Source organism: Prionailurus viverrinus, chromosome B4 (assembly GCF_022837055.1).
Source record: "Prionailurus viverrinus isolate Anna chromosome B4, UM_Priviv_1.0, whole genome shotgun sequence".
Classification (NCBI taxonomy): Eukaryota; Metazoa; Chordata; class Mammalia; order Carnivora; family Felidae; genus Prionailurus; species Prionailurus viverrinus.
The window spans coordinates 121,144,013-121,161,213 of record NC_062567.1 but is presented as its reverse complement, the minus strand read 5'-3'; the positions used below and the strand labels follow the sequence as shown (position 1 = coordinate 121,161,213).

At 44.2% G+C, this 17,201-nt stretch overlaps 1 protein-coding gene across 8 annotated transcripts in view; it reads right to left on the bottom strand.

Moving 5' to 3' along the window:
• Positions 1 to 17,201, bottom strand: part of STAB2 (stabilin 2) — a 165,017-nt gene that overhangs the window by 110,623 nt on the left and 37,193 nt on the right. For all 8 annotated transcript variants that reach the window (XR_007153854.1, XR_007153855.1, XM_047865901.1 and 5 more), the window contains exons 6-9: positions 14,761 to 14,856; positions 9,019 to 9,144; positions 7,948 to 8,144; positions 6,202 to 6,335 (exon numbers count right to left, since the gene is read on the bottom strand). Coding sequence is in view for 6 of the 8 variants with exons in the window: in XM_047865901.1 (XP_047721857.1) it covers positions 6,202 to 6,335; positions 7,948 to 8,144; positions 9,019 to 9,144; positions 14,761 to 14,856 (553 nt within the window). In the remaining 2 variants the exon portion in view is untranslated. The remainder of the gene's footprint in view (positions 1 to 6,201; positions 6,336 to 7,947; positions 8,145 to 9,018; positions 9,145 to 14,760; positions 14,857 to 17,201) is intronic.

Sequence of the window (17,201 nt, the reverse complement as noted above, 5' to 3'; positions counted from 1 at the left end):
ATTAGTTGACAGCTGGCTAAATCTGGCAAGGTGCTTAGGAAGGCAACATTCAACAGGATCTTGGGATAAGTGAAGAACCAAACACGAGGTCAGGGAGCAGTGCTGAAGAGACGAGAGCTGCAGGGAGGCTGCGGTCATCCATACCGCAGACATGACTCATAAAGAGGAGAGGCTTCCAAAGGACAGTTATACACTCGAGTTCAGTTGTGTTTCCAAATATGGTCCCATGGCAAATAGGCATATTTTCAACAGGTTGGCTGAACTAACATTTCAGAGTTTTATGTTCCCTGCTTGGATTGCTGCGGTGACTTCCTAACTGGTCTTCCTGCTCTTAATTTCCCTCCCCTCAAATCTACCCTCTGACTGGTCTCTCCGAAAGGGAAATCTGGAAAACCTTCATTCTTAAAACTCTCATGGACTCCATCTATCTACAGAAGAAGGTCTAAGTACTTAGCATGGCATGCAAAGTCCCCCAAAGGGGGATCATGCTTATGTCTCCTTCCTGCTGCGCATTGCAAATTCTGGCAATACTAAATTGCTTTCTTTTTTAATGCTCTCCTCATGGCTCAGGTGTGACCTGCTCTAATGGGTCTTACCTGGCCTCCAGACTCTCCCCAACAGGAGCAGTCTGTTGGTCCCTCCTCTAGCACAACCCTCCCCACCAAAATGAGCTCCTGAGATATTGTCTCCTCTGCTGGATGAGAAGCTCTCTTAGAATCTGCATCCCACTCATGCCTCATTATATTCCAGCACTTGGGACAATGCCTAATTGTTGAACTTATTATTTACCAAGTACTTACTTAACTCTAGGAACCTGGCTGGGGAGGAGGGCTACAAAGATGATGATAACAGATATCTTGTCCCTTTAGTGTCTCATTGCTGAAGATGGGCCTGGAAACAATTTTTAGCAACATGATAAAGCCACTTAGCCACCTACAGTGTCAGCTTCCTCCTCCATGAGATGAGTTTACTAATACCTTTAGGATTGTTGATGGAATAGATGATGCATGGAGAATAGCTAGCACAGTGACAGACACACAGGAAAAGCTCAGTACTTGATAGATGATGATCGATGATGATGATGATGATGATGATGATGATAGTGATGATGATGGCGATAGAGATGGTGTCAATAACACCACCAGTCCTGTCGGGGAGCCGGGATATAGCAGGACAAATCCACAAACACACAGCTGACGTTCCAGAGAAATGCCACAACGGAAGATTGAATAGGATGCTATGGGACACGGAGGAGGAAGTGACTAATTGTGCCTGGAGAAATATGGGACAGGTTCTAGGAGAAAGTACCATTTAAGATATTTCTAGAATACACCTGAGTTTCCCGGCTGCATGGAAGATTGGCAGATATTTACTGACTGAGCCTTTGGGATTTTTACAGAGCAGTATTTTCCCGCTTCCCCTACTCCTTGCCCCAGCCCTGGGGACATTTGGGAATGTCTGGGGATATATTCACAACTAGGTGAAGGTGTTGCTGGCATCTAGTGGGTAGAGGCCAGGGGTGCTGCTAAACACCTTACAACACACAGGACAGCCCCTGTGTGTTCTCCAGCCCCCAAATATCAAGTGCTGAGCCTGAGAAACCTTGTTATAAGGAGTCACTAAGGTAGATCTAACCATGAAACAATAGTCTACTAAGAGTTTCCTGCTCAAGCATCCACTTCCTCTTAAGCACTGTGCAACAAGACAGTGAATTTGAGAAGCACACGGGGAGATTGGTAATTCTTAGGAGTGATACAATAGTCCTTGTTCGAAATCACATAAATTTCATTTGAAGGCAGCCGATAATAGCAAGACAATGAACTTTTACAAACTGCTAAGTATGTTTCTCTCTGAAAGTTCTCTAAGTTGTTTATGAGGACAATGGTCTGTTTTGTGTAAAGTGACTTGACTTGTCTTGCCTAAGGATGGCAGGAGAATCGTAATTTAATGGTCACAGTGCTGAACGGAATGCATGAGATATAAATACTTTTTATTGTTGTTTAAAATCTTGGTCCAGAGTCTGAGATTTTAGGAGACAGTTTTCTGACTTAGATGTTCTCAGTTGGCCGTGGCACATTCACATCAGGGGCCTCTTTTGTAAATTGCTTCTTTGTTAGGAGTAAAGGTCTCTTGCTGTCTTATGGCTCTAAAAACACCCAGAAGAGAGGTGCCTGGGTGACTCAGTCGGTTGAGTGTCCGACTTCGGCTCAGGTCACGATCTCACGGTTCGTGAGTTCGAACCTCGCGTATGGCTCTGTGCTGACAGCTCAGAGCATAGAGCCTGCTTCTGATTCTGTCTCCATCTCTCTGCCCCATCCCTGTTCATGCTCTGTCTCTCTGAGTATAAATAAACATTAAAAAAAGTTAAAAAAAATAAAAACACCCATGAGATATTGGCATTTTATATGTTACGGGATGGAATTAATTGCATAGAGTGTTGGATGAGACTTAGTGAAATTATAGGGTGTCCCAAAAGGCTTCCTTCCTTCCTTCACTTCTTCACTTCATTCCTTCATTTATTCCTCCAAACTGTCCCTCATGTCATTGTTTTAATCGATGACCGAAGTTGTTGCAATAAAGATGAGTAAGACGGGGCGCCTGGGTGGCGCAGTCGGTTAAGCGTCCGACTTCAGCCAGGTCACGATCTCGCGGTCCGGGAGTTCGAGCCCCGCGTCGGGCTCTGGGCTGATGGCTCAGAGCCTGGAGCCTGTTTCCGATTCTGTGTCTCCCTCTCTCTCTGCCCCTCCCCCGTTCATGCTCTGTCTCTCTCTGTCCCAAAAATAAATAAACGTTGAAAAAAAAATTAAAAAAAAAAAAAAAGATGAGTAAGACGTGGATTCCCAGGGACTTACATTCTAATTGGAATAGAGATCAGTGATCTTAACAGCTAACCTCTATTGATAGCTGCTTTCCCAGTTCCCTTTGTAGGGGCTTTACTATGGTGTCTTATTTATTTATTTATTTATTTATTTATTAAAAAAATTTTTTTTTTAACATTTATTTATTTTTGAGACAGAGAGAGACAGAGCATGAACAGGGGAGGGTCAGAGAGAGAGGGAGACACAGAATCTGAAACAGGCTCCAGGCTCTGAGCCATCAGCACAGAGCCCGACGCGGGGCTGGAACTCATGGACCATGAGATCATGACCTGAGCCGAAGTCGGACGCTCAACCGACTGAGCCACCCAGGCGCCCCTATGGTGTCTTATTTAATACAACCATCCTACGAGGTGGGTTCTGTTACTAGCCCCATTATAGATGGATGAGGGAGCATAGGGACAGAGGTTAAGAATCTCACTCAAGATCACACAGCCTGTAGGTGGCAGTATTTGTGCACATCACTTCTGTGCTATGTACTCATCACAGTTCAGGGTGGTCAGTGTTATAACAGAAGCATTCCGGGCCGCTCTGGGAGCCCGGGGTGAGCTGAATGGACTGGGAGTCCAGGAGAGACATCCTAGAGGTGAAGACACTTGAGCTGAACAGTGAAGGATCAGTGCATTAGCCTGACTCAGAGGAGGTGCAGAGGGAACTGTGTCTAAGCGGGGGGAAAAGCATCTCCAAGTGTGTGGAGCTGGGAATATCTTGGCTTGTTTAAAGAACGGTAGTTGGGGGGCGCCCGGGTGGTTCAGTCGGTTAAGTGTCCGACTTCAGCTCAGGTCATGATCTCACGTTTCTTGAGTTCGAACCCTGCATTGGGCTCCCTGCTGCCAGCACAGAGCCTGCTTTGGATCCTCTGTCCCCCACCTCTGCCCCTCTCCCACTTGCACTCTCTCTCTCAAAAATAAACAAACTTTAGAAGAAAAGAACAGTAGTTGGGTGGGACGGGAGCCAAGGGGGTGTTCATGAGAGCGGTGGAAACAAAGTTGCTCACCCATACCTTCGATAAACAATCAGCCTCCGCCATACCCAGGGGAGAAGGATACCCGGAAGAGCTTGTGCAGGTCCTGGAGGCTGGTTTGGAGACATTTAGGCAGAGAATTATGGGGTTCTGGATATCTGAGCATGGTCCATAAGGGGGGCTCAGGCTCTGGGGGAGCAGGTCCCCTTGGTCCTTTAGTCCCTTGCCCTGGTGTAGCTAGTGGAGGACCTGAATGGAGCCCTTCTAAAATGTAGTGCCCAGGGCAGGGCAGGAAGATACTTGTTCTTAGTAATAATCAACATGGAGCTTCAACTTTAAAAGGATGCTTATATGCATCAACTCCACTCTTGCCAGGGAGATATTCTTGTTCTTTAGCGGACCTGTCAGGGAAGAAACTGCAGTTCAGAAAAGTTACGGACCTGTCCAAGGTCACTCCAGTGGTGAGTGGGACAGCCCACGTTTGAGCCCATTTTTCTTTACTGGGTGGACTTCTGTGACTAACACAGTATGATTTTGAATATTCTGCATAAACTCCTTGCCATGTTGGGGAGGCATAAACAAACAAATCTTTGTCCATGGTAAACTAAATTGCCTGAACTAAATGAGTGATGGCCCCTTATTTTATCAATGTAACATCTCCAGTCTTTAACTTAGTCCTCTTTCCAGCCTTTCCAGACAGTCCGTTTTCTGGTCGGGGCGATGATCAATGAGGTTTGTGAGGGACACACTTAGTCTTAAAATCCACCGACAGCCCCAACTGACATTCTAAACACAAGCTTTAATGCCACTTAAAAGGAGAGAAAGCATTTAAAGTATTCTTCTCAGACTTTCTGAGAGGATGGTAAGAGGTACGTAAGTGATACACACACGAGTGTTGGGTGCACACGTCTACACGCATGACGGTGGCATGTTGGTGTTGCACTCACATGTGTGATTTCTACATGCCATGTTCTGCTCAGAGATTGATGAATGTATTCTCATTTAATCCTGCTCACAGGCCTGGTAGGAGGTACAATTCTCCTCCTTTTATGACAGAGGAAACATCATTCAGAGAGGGTAAGGCAAATGGCAGAGCTGGGACTTGAACCCAGGTGTTCTTGACTTTACCCATAGTGATTACAGACTTACTTATCTGCCCAGATAAAACATGAAAATCATAAAACCTATCTGGGCAGATCCACACATTTGAGACCCAACTATAAAAAGAATAAACTTCAAAGAAGACAGAAAGGGGCTCTAGGAGCACAGAAACTGCTTAATAATTTTATGGTTCAGTGTCGACTATGGTTTTTTTTTAAACTTTTTTTCAGTGTTTATTTTTGAGAGACAGAGAGAGACAGAGTGTGAGCGGGGGAGGGGCAGAGAAAGAGGGAGACACAGAATCTGAAGCAGGCTCCAGGCTCTGAGCTGTCAGCACAGAGCCCGACGTGAGGCTCGAACTCACAAACCATGAGATCATGACCTGAGCTGAAGTCAGATGCTTAACTGACTGGGCCACCCAGGTGCTCCAAGGTTTTGAGCTTACAGTGACAGTGAGTCCTTCTCCAACGCCGATGACAGTGAGAACAGAAGGTAGAAGCCTCAGTCTGGGAGCAAAACACTGGGATTCTAGCCTCAGTTCACCTACTCATAAAAACATAATAGCTCTATGGTAATTTCTAGAACATTCTGTTATATAATGTTCGCAACACTGTGAAGTAGACATCACTGTGCTCATTTTGTACATGGAGAAACAAAGACCAGAGAGATGATGCCACTTTCCCAAGGTCATTCCCCTGGCGGATACCAGCTCCGAGACTCAAACCCAGCTCCTTCCCTTCCGAATACCATCTTCTTAACACCATGCAGAGCACCTTTGCCTCAGAAATTTTCACACAAATATTTTTACTCTCGGTAAGTCCCTTCTTGTAAAACCTGGAGTCCAGGAAGCACCACTCATGTTATTCACCTTCCCCTGTCTTGTTAGGTACTACCAGCAAGCAATATTTCACGACTGAGGAAACAGGTATATACATTACAGGTCAAATGCCTGTCATCACAGCAGATGTTTGTTTTCCTAGCGACGGTGGTTTCCTTCTCCCACGCTCTGACCACTTACTACCAAGCTGCCGGGCCAGGTCAGTATTTCAGCATGTTCTGATGGTCATTATAAAGGAAACGACTGTTGGATGATTCAGTGATTAAAGAAAGATTTATTGAGCCCCTACTACGCTTCTTGCATCATGCTCTGTGGGGGTGAGGGTGAATACGAGACTAAGACACATTTCCTGCCCTTCAAGGAAGGCACAGCACTGACTGACCAGCACTTGGAATGATGGTGATGGAACTGAACAGACTTACTTGGTTTGGCCTGGTGCGATGGTAGTGCAGTTAGCATTCCTGTGACAGGGGTTATTGAGTTTACAGACATCGATCACACTGCACCCCACTCCGGGCACGTAATCGCGGTAATGTTTCTTACACTCACAGTGAGACTTCAGAAGACACGGAGGGAAAAACAAAGGGTTCTCGTTAGTCATGGAAGCTGACATCCTTCTTCAATCCATCTGTGTTCTGCCATAAAAGCTAACTTGGGGCAGGTCCAAAGCACGGGCTTAAAAATGTGTCAAAGTATCCAGAATTGGGGATCTGGTTTATGTACCTCACCGGTTGCGAAACGTGTAATTACACCTTGTTTGTAAAGTTTACCTTTTTGGTTTTCTTGTTTCCTAACCCTGGGCCTTTCTGGCTCCATAATTCCCAGTTTTAGATTGTCTACAGATGAGTAGAGACTGAAGTTCAGATGGGAGATATCATTGCTTCAGAAGAGTGATTTTCAGCTGGGAGTCTCAACCTAAGATACATTGGGCAGCGTCTAGAGATATTTTGATTGTCACAAGAGGAGAGGGGGGCAGTGTCACCGGAGGCCAGGGATGCTGCTAAACATCTTACTATGTACAGGACATCCCCACAACAAAGAATCCAAAGTGCTAATAATGCCAAAATTGAGGAAACCTTCTCTGGAATAATGGAAATAATGAACGCCCTGTTTCTGTGTGAACACGGGGGCTTTCTAAGACCTGAAAATCTGCCTTGGGGTCCAGTTTTTGGAGACAAAGTTTATTTTTAATCTCACTCCCAAGGTCCTGGGACTTTGGCTCAGAGTGTAATGTGACTTTTCCCATAAGGGACTGCACTGTGAGGATGGAGGCCCAGCTCCTTGAATTTCTTTCCAAATCTGTCTCAGGCATTGACAGCAGAAATGGCATGTGATGTGCATTTTCCCTGGAAGATGAGATTGGGTGGGTACTCTGCAGGAGACTCCAGGAGCCATGGGGTGACTGGATTGCTAGGGACACATGACTCTCTTTGGGTCAGACACTGAAGCCTTTCCTCCTACCAGGGCAGAAATATCCTTTTGTGTGGATAGATTTTCTCCCCTGAACTTGATGTGCAGTTATGGATTCAGTGGACACCCACTAAATAGTTGATAGATGGATGAGGTATTAGTGAAAGGGATCTTTCAGCCGAACTCCTCAGCAAAGTTCTCTGGACCTGGCTGGTTTTTAGCGGTCAAGATCATGATGTGAGTTAGAGGGGCAGGGTCTCCCCCCAGAACATCCTCAGTGCTGCCTACTGTCTTTCAGTGCTGCCTGACATTTTGTCAGTGCTCATCTCTTTGGGGCACAGTCTTTTGGTTCTAAGAGTCCTCTCTTGCCTCGAAAAGATATGAGAGAAACGGAGGATTGTAGGTGAAAGTCAATGACATATTCACTCAAGACTTGGTTAACAGTTAATTTGTTAATCGCATTTGAGTTGTGTATATATTTTGTCTGTCACCGTCTAGGACCAGGACACAAGAGAGTGTAGGGCAGGTAAATTCTCCCTGGGGAGCTGGGAAAGTGTGAGTTCAGAAGACAGACCGGAGAAGGGACACACGGAAGTTCGTCCTGAGCACATGGAGGTGTGCCTGGAGAGGAGGCCCAAACTGAGCATCAAAATGGCAAACTGGGCCAACCTAGCAGACAAATGACACCTACGGCACGGTTTTACCTTTGGTGGCTGTCCTACTGCAAGACACCCCAGTTCCAAGCATCATGTGCTCACCTGTCCAGGACCGTCATAAATGCACACTGTAGACTTTGCAGAGCAGTTTCCATAGTTCGTCTGGCAGGGGTCCACTGGTAAGCACACTCGGCCATCCCCGTGGTAGCCTTCTTGGCACGTGCAACTGTGCCGATTCGGTCCCTCGTACGTGCAAAGAGCGTGAGGATGGCATATTTCTTTTAAACATGGATTGATGGCTTGAGAGGCAATGACAGGATAAGAGCTCATCAAAGTTGCACAGGCAATTCATTGTTTTAAGAGAGAGAGAAACAGTTCATCTTACCCCACCTGATGCCCCCTACCCGTTGAACAGATTCATGTATGGCTGTCAGAGATTATAACTAAAAATATTGTATTGATATATTACTATGCCATGTTATGTGTGGATTTAAATATAAAATAGCATGAAAGAAAGCACTAATTCTTGTAGTATTTATATGCACTGGCCCTGTCTAAGCATTTGCCATACATTAACTCAGTTGATTCTTACAACAACTCTCTAAGAGAGGAGCCATTATTATTCTCATTTGATAGGAAAATGGAGGCACAGGCAGGTTAAAGAATTTGTCCAAGGTCATGTAGTTCATAATAAGCAGATCTGGGATTTGAATGCTGGCAGCCTGACTTGAGAGTTCATGTTCAATACATAACACAACCTGTCACAAAGTGAATGAGCATGAAAAGAAAAAGAAAGGAAGGGAGGAAGGAAAGAAGGAAGGAAGGAAAGAAAGAAGGGAAGGAAGGGAAGGAAGGAAGGAAGGAAGGAAGGAAGGAAGGATAAAGAAAGAAGACAGACTGTATTTTATCCTAACATTGATATGGTTGATATAAAACTATGTGTAAGAATCTATTTATGTTCTTCGATAATAGAAGCAGAAATTGCCACTTACTGAAAAGCTACCACAGATGAACATTTTCTCGGTACTTGTTATATATTTCATTTAACTTAACACAGAGAGAAATAGAAGTGTCATTGTGTTAACATTAGAAAGGTTATGAAGTTTTGTTTTTTTTCTGTTTAGTAACCTAAACATCTCAATGAATGACTAGCAGGATCTAAATCCTACTCACGTTCACAGTATTGGCCATCGCCTTGGTAATTGGGAAGGCATTTGCATACTAGTTTTGTTTCATCTTGGCTGGAAGGTGAGCATCTGGAATTTTCTGGGCAGAGCAAGTCTGCACATTCAGGGATGGCTGCAAAGGAATATTGTTGAGGTACCTGCATTAGTAGAATAACTGATTCTGAAAAATTCAACCAATGTAATGTTCTTTGTGATTAAAAAGAGTAATTAAAAAAGACTCACTGCAACCATTCAAAAAAATCCCAGAATGTGGAAAGTAAAAGTTAACTCTTTCTTATTCTCATTCTTCCATTTCATTCCCAAAGTAAACAATATCAACAACCCATATACTACATTCACCTATAAATTTATTTAGATGTTTTTTAAAAATTTTTTTTTAATGTTTATTTATTTTTGAGACAGAGAGAGACAGAGCATGAACGGGGGAGGGGCAGAGAGAGAGGGAGACACAGAATCGGAAACAGGCTCCAGGCTCTGAGCCATCAGCCCAGAGCCCGATGCGGGGCTCGAACTCATGGACCACAAGATCGTGACCTGAGCTGAAGTCGGACGCTTAACCGACTGCACCACCCAGGCGCCCCTAGATGTTTTTTTAAACAAAATGAAATCCTATGAAAATATTTAGCAAATTGATTTTTAATTTAACCAAATATTATGGAGCTATTTAAGGATCCACTGTAATCTCTAACAACTGTGTGGTGCTTCATCGCATCGGGGGCACAGATGGTTGTCAGAAACTATAAGGAATCTGGCATATTATCCAACATGTAAAGCTATGAAATTGAGCTAATGTAGTTCCATGGATGCTAGTAGAAGCTATGAGATTCCTGGGTCAGAGATGAAGGACAGTTTATTGCTCACATCAAGAGTAGTAGCCAGAGTGTTGGCAGTTTTGCATTAGTTCTTCCAAGCCCCGAGTCCCCTGGGACAATGTAGAAAGGGTCATGAAGTGGATTTCATTTCATTACAGGGGAGGAGCCCCAATCTCAGAGAATCTAAGTTTTGTTTTATTTTTCAAGTACTAGGCAATGTATTAGTTAGGGCCCAGGCAGGAGACAGAAACCACACAATAAGGGAATGTTTTAGTGTAAAGAATTATCACTGGAAAATTACAATAATGGGGAATTGGTTCATGAGTGTTAAAAGGAGTTCTAAAGAATGAAGAAATAGCAGTTATATAAAGAGCAACCTCTTTCCTAGGGTTGAGATAAATACCCAAGGTAGAGCCTTCCTCTGTCCAGGACTGAGATCCAGATGTCACTGGAAAAGGCATGCCTTGGTCACTGAATGGTAGAGAAGGTGCTGAGGTGCCTTAATGGTGAGACTTGCTGGAAATCTTCCCCTTAGGGCTCTAGGGAAGGTCATCCACAAAGAGGTGCCAAGCTTCCTGGGTTCACTTAGTGCCTGGGGAAGCTGCTGGCCACTGGGTGCTACCGGAACCAGAAACTAAGAAGCCACCCCCACAGAAGTGTAGTATAGTTCTGTGGCTGGGGCCAGAGCATCTTCAGGGGTCAGCTGTGTGGGAGAGGTGGGATGGCTGGCTCTCCAGATGGCCAACCCTGCAGAGACCTTGGTGTGCATGGCATCAAGGAGAAGCCATACCAAACAGCGAGCACATCTCTGCATGGTGGGGCACAGGCCTGTGCTGTCTGGGGCTCCTGGCTCTACTGCTGCCACCTCAGTCAAGCACTTGACAAAATATGCAGTGGTCAAACCCTGGAGGAAGCTGAGCCCTGCAGGAATCTATCACTGGATAAACTGTGTAGGACTGAGCAGTGGAGAAAAACCATGTTCTCTGGAGCTCTGGTGAGTGAGCTAAACCAGAAACAGGAAGAGAAAACCCTTCCTTCTTCAGTGTCCCTCCAAAACTCTCTATTGATAAGACTTTATGTCTTGCTAGCTGGCAACTGAGAGATATTTACAATTTCCCCTCCATTATCACAGAGCAGGCAAAGAGGACAACTTTTGAGCTGAAAGGCAAGCCATTGATAACTAGAACAGGCAGTAAGCCTGTCTATACTTCATTCCCAAGAGACACCCTACATCTTCCAAGGCTGTTTGTGATACAAACATCCTTGAAAAGATATTGGAGTGAAGAGCAGTCAGTGTGCCACACTCAAGAGGCATATAAATATGAGACACTCAACTGGAGATTGTCCCCAACAGTGGCTAGTTGAACCAAACATTCATAGAGAATATTCCCCCAATTCTTTCCATAGAGTAGAATTGTTGCCGGGAAGTGGCTGCCCTTTCAAGGATTACATTTTCAACCCCTTTGCATCCAGGTGGGGTTATGTGACTACTTTCCATTGATGGAATATTGAGAGGAATTTGTATGTGTCATCTTGGATTTCATAAGCAGGGACTCTTCCATCCTGTCTTCTTCTTTCCATGGCTCAAAGCAGAGCACTCTGAGGTGCTATAGAATGGCAGAGGCACAAAATATAAAAATCTGGAACTGTAATCACCATGTAGCGGGAAGCTGGTGTCAGATTCCCACACTGGACTGTACATGAGTAAGCCAGAGGTTCCCTAAATTCTCAGGTCATAGTGTTTAGTATCTTAACTTTCTTCATGTCCCAAAAGAAATACCTACCAGGTCCATTTATTAAGTTGTTAGAACCAAGGAATTCAGTAAGTGTGTCATGAGACCTTAGTAGCTGTTTGAAAAAGTAATGTGGTTAATATAAAGAGAAAGATTTTTACTTCATTTTTAAATAACCACATTTACTTGTAAATGGAATATGTGAGCTTTTTAAAAAAAAACATGCTTATTTATTTATTTTGAGAGACAGAGAGCACATGCATGCGTGGTTCACATCCCATGAACTGTGAGATCATGACCTGAGCCAAAATCAAGAGTTAGAGGCTCAACCGACTGAGCCACCCAGGTGCCCCTGGAATGTGTGAGCTTTTGGACACTGCCCAACTTCTTAAACCTTGGAATCAGATTGGAAACCATCACACTTATTCCATTAGAAAGGATTTTTGCATGATACCCGCTTTTTATCTTAGCAAGCACTGAAAACACAGCTTTATAAAGATATGACATTGTTGAAAGGGATGTAGTGCTACCTAATGTTGAAATTGTGAACTAACTCAAGCTAGCATTTGTACAGTACTCTGCAGATGCATCACTGTCTCCCTCAAAAGTTTAAAATATCCCAGGGGCACCTGGGTGGCTTGTTGCTTAAGCATTCAACTTCAGTTCAGGTCATGATCTCACAGTTTGTGAGTTCGAGCCCCGCACTGGGCTCTGTGCTGACAACTCAGAGCCTGGAGCCTGCTTTGGATTCTGTGTCTCCCTCTCTCTCTCTCTGCCCCTTTCCTGCTTGTGCTCTTGCTCTCTCTCAAAAGTAAGTAAGCAAACTTTAAAAAAAAAATTACAATATCCCCGTAACACCCTTGTGAGTTTGATGTGGTACCTTAGGGTGCCTTGGTACAGTTTTGAAACCTTTGTGTTAGGCCAGTGAATTTTTGTGTTTGTTTCTTACAGCAGCTGGCATTATCCTGACTGGTATAGGATATACCACAGTTCACTCAACCATTTTCTACTGATGAATCTTCCAGTCGTTTCCAGACAACACTGTTATGGATTTCTTTGTACATATATTTTTACCTACTGGTGCTTGTGTCTCTCTTTTTCCAGGTAAATCCCTAGAATTGGGGCCAGAGCAGCAAACTATAAGCATATTTTAAAATTTAATGGATAAATTTCCCTCAGGCTGCAGCAATTCATCTCTCTGTTGACAGTACTGTGATTTTCCTCATACCCACAGGTGGGTATTATCTATCTTTGCAATCTATGTACCATAGTGAGCAAAAAACTAAAACCAAACCCAAACCTCCAAATCTCTGAAATACCACTTCATTATGGTTTTAAATGAACCTGTGATTCATTTGCATTTCTACTTGGGGGTAAGCACTTTTTCTATACCTGTTGGCTAGTTTTTATTTCTTCTCCTGTGAAGTCGCTGCTCTTTGGCAAATGGCCTATGGATTTTATGTTATTAGAAAAACTTTTCTGCTCTGTGGGTTGCAAATATTTTGTGCCAGTCTATTGTTTACCTTTTGATTTGGCAGAATTATTTTGTCATTTGGAGGCAAATATGTCTATGTTCTTCATGAAGCTGGCTTCTGGACTATGTCTGCTATCTTATTAAAAAAAAATCTTTGCTCATGAGTCCCCTGGGCAATGACAGGAGTGGCCTTAGAAGTAGGCTGACTGAGGTCTACAAAAGGGGTTATCCTATTCATTCGAGTTTCATTCTGCTGTTGATTTGAACGGGTCATTTGAGCGTCTGCCCCCTCCAGAGGCTGTGTTTTATTCATCGTCCTTACTGTTAATAGTGCCTCAGTGATTTTCAATAAAACGAGTTGGAATTCGTTGAATTGGAATCTTGTCCAATCCTTTCATTTTATAGATCAGAAGAGTAAAATCCAGAGGATAAGTGAGGCTAGTGTCACAGGAAGAATGTCCAATTTCATAATGGATAAGCTCTAAATTCACCCTTCATTACCTGCTCTTTGATAAGATTCCGAACATTTCTCCTTTACAGGGATATGTTAAGTTTGGCCAGTAGGGGGTGCTTGAGGGCCATTGTAGGAGAAGGCTCCTCTTGTTGCTTCCTTTGTGCAGTGTTGTGTTTCTGCTGTGTTTGCTTGCTGCTGTTGCATAGTCTGTCAGTGGTGCAAACGTGTGAGGACATTCAGTGATGCTCTGCCCCAGCCATGCACTCAGAGTATACACTCTATTGGTGGCCCTGCATCCTCAACCTGGACCCAGTGACCACCTTCTTGCAGCTTTTCCACACACGGACATTGCACACTCCAAGTCTGGCACCCACCACACCCCAACTCCCTCTGTGTGCTTGCCCACCAGGCTTGGCTCATCAGTGTCCCGGAGGGTTGTTTTTCGTGGGCCTAATGACTGTGGATCCATGCCGGCTTGGGCAAACCAGAAAACTTCTTCTCTACCCAGTGGGCTGCCACCAAACCTTCTCCAAAAAGATTTGAACTCAGCCTTGGGGATGGCCACCCTTTCCAAGTTTGTCCTTCTCTGTTATGCTCGGCCGCCCTAGAGTTCACTTTGCATTTTTGTAGCCACTCTCCTGTCATAACTTGCTAATTCTTTACATTATACTTCCCTTGTTTCGATCACCCTGTGGTTTCTACCTCTTGCTTGGGCCCAGTGTGATAGGGCATTTAAAGAATTTCAAATGATCTGAGTTCCAGCTCTTCGATTTAGTAGTTTTGTGACCTCTAGTGAATCACTTAACCTTAGTGGGTCTCTGTTTCCTATGAATGTGTTCTGTCCTTGAGACCTGCAACTGAGAACACACCTTACCTCCCTTACTGGGTGGCCGACTTATTACAATGACCTTGGCTGGTTTTCTAACCCTCTCTATTCTATCCTTTGCACTGTCACCAGCTTGACCTTCCTAAAGCATAGCTATGTCAGTACATTGCTCCCAAATCTTCCATGAGTTCCACTCTTCTAGACTATCTTTTCCCTCCCCTCCCCTTCCCACTCCTCCCTTCCCCCTCCCATCCTCTCTTTTTCTTTTTTTCCCTGTCTTTTTAATTTTTGGTGTTCTCCCAGGAAAACATTTGATGGCACCTTGCCCATGTAGAGCCCCAGGATGCGACTATGTGAATACAAAGTTGAAGCACATATGTCTGTGCGTATCTGACCCAGTATAGCATCAAGGAAAGCAGTAGTACTTACGCTTGTCACAGTTGGGGCCAGTGTACCCGGAGTAGCACTCACAGCTTCCATCACCGTCCACCCCACCATTGCATATGCCGTGCACACAGCTGCACACTGCAGATAGAACACAGGGGTTGTTCATTACTCAATGTAGACCTCTTCCAAAGATTCTGGAGGAGTAATGCTTTGAGATAGTTTTTACTGAGAATCTGCATGATGAGAGGGGAAGAACCATAAATTTGGGGTCCCAGAGGCCCTGGTTTAGATCTTGGCTTCATTTCCCTTTTATTACCTTCAATTTATTTACATATAACATGAGGGCAGTAATCCCTTCCTCATGCAATTTCTCCAGCTGGATGAGATAATGTGTTGGTGCACTGGAATGCACTGGAGTGCTTTTCTCTACTTTTAAACTAGTTACTTCATCTTTGTACACCTCAAGAAGAGAATTAACTTGTTGTTTGGTATGCGTCTGTCATATTTAACACAGAGAAGCTACCATTGGCTCAATCATTGCTGGTGGTGGGGATCTACTCTCTATTAGAGTAAATCCTACTTCCTGAATGATGGGGGAAATTCAAGCATAAAAAAGAAATTTGAAAGGGCAGAGAATAACTATGCCATGATTTCTAGCTTGAAATAGCAGGCTTTTTGGCTCACTAACAGACCGTTTCAGAAATGACAAATGAGGGGCATTTGAAATAAATAGTCAATTCCTTAGCACTCAGTTTGCAGCTCATTTGTAGCAAGATTTATTACCTGGCTGGGTTGCCAGCATCCTAGGCCCAGACCTCTGTGCAACATACTGTATTGGTTTCCTTTTGCTGCTGGAACAAATTACCTCACAACTTAATTATGACTTAAAACCACACAAATTTATTATCTTAATTAATTAATTAATTAATTCTTAATTCTCTTTTGCCATGTAACCTAACACATTTACAAGTTCCAGGGATCCGGATACGGACTTCTTTGGGGGGGCCATACTTCTGCCTACTACACATGCATTCAGTGTCAGCCAATTTCATATTAATTCAAGTGAAACATAATTAAGAAGACCCACTTGCTTAAAAACCTAACCAAATACTGGAAAAGCAAGGATTAATAAAGTATTCCAAACATCTAATAAAAAAATCCTTTGAATTCCTGTGTCCACCTCAATCTCCTGCTTTTTGTATCCATCAGAACTGTTCTTCAGGTGTTTATCATGTTTTGCCTGGACTGCTGCAGTAGCATTTTACCTGGCCTTGCTGTCCAAACTCTCACCTCTCCGTTCCACCCATTTCATATGATCAGTAATGGCATCAGGTGATCTTCCCCCCAAATATCTCAGTGACTCCCAACTGATAACCAAATGAAATCTAAATCCCTCTCTTTGGCGAACAAGGCTCTGTCCAATCTAATTCCAACAACTTTACTTTTCACTTTCCATTGCTTCCTTTTATACATCTTAGGTTCTAAGCACATGGGAATGACTCATTAGTTTATCTTCCTCCCTTTATAACACATATTGAACACCTCTCTTGTCCAGGGTGCTGTGCTTGGGATTAATGACCCAGAGATAAAAAGGGTAAGTCCGTGCCCTCCAAATCTAATGGCAGAGGAAGGCAGCCCATCCCAACACAGCGTGACACACACTAGGACAGGATAGATCAATGACAATGGGAGGAAGAGATGGGTGGGCTGGCCTAGGAGAGACACGCCTCCTGCATCTCACACCTCCATGACTTTGCCTCCAACGTGCTCTCTTTTGCATGCCAACGGAAATCCCCGAGTGGCTCTGCTGCTTCTGTCACGACTGCTGACCCTTGCTGCTGACTTTGTTTGACCAATGGTGGTAGTAGGCTCTCAGGCATAGACAGTCTGGTGTGATAGTGGACCAGGTTTAAAGTTGGTAGTTACAGTAGGGTGTGGTAGGGGACAAGGTACAAAGAAGGTGCTGTTGGAGCCCAGAGAAGCAGATTCTGCATTGGGACCACTGAGTGGCACCACGGAGGTGGGGGCTTTGGTTGGCCTTGAAGGGTGAGCAGCTCCCCGACTCACGGTGACCAGGAGAGGCAGCTATCGGGTTATTTTTATTGTTGCCCATTGTCATTGTTCATTTCTCTGTCCAGATGTGATTTCGCAGTGGCTTAGTTTCTGTGTCTTGTTCCAGCATGGATATAGCAAGTCATCGATGGTGATATTCCGTGAAATTGCCTGTGCTCAGTGGGGCAGTACCACAGCCTAGCTGGGAGCAAAAAGGCTGACCGCCAACAGCTGTCAGGGCCACTTTTTCTTTCTCAGTGTGTGCATTTTTTTTCTTCTATTAGACGGGAATCCCTTGGAAGCCCTAACCCCTCTCTGTATTTACCTACAACATTTTTTGTGGGTGCTTTATAACCATACCAATAACTGTACAACTAGATTATCAACAAAGACAACATCCTGCAGGACCAGGATTCAGGTGAGGAGGGGAG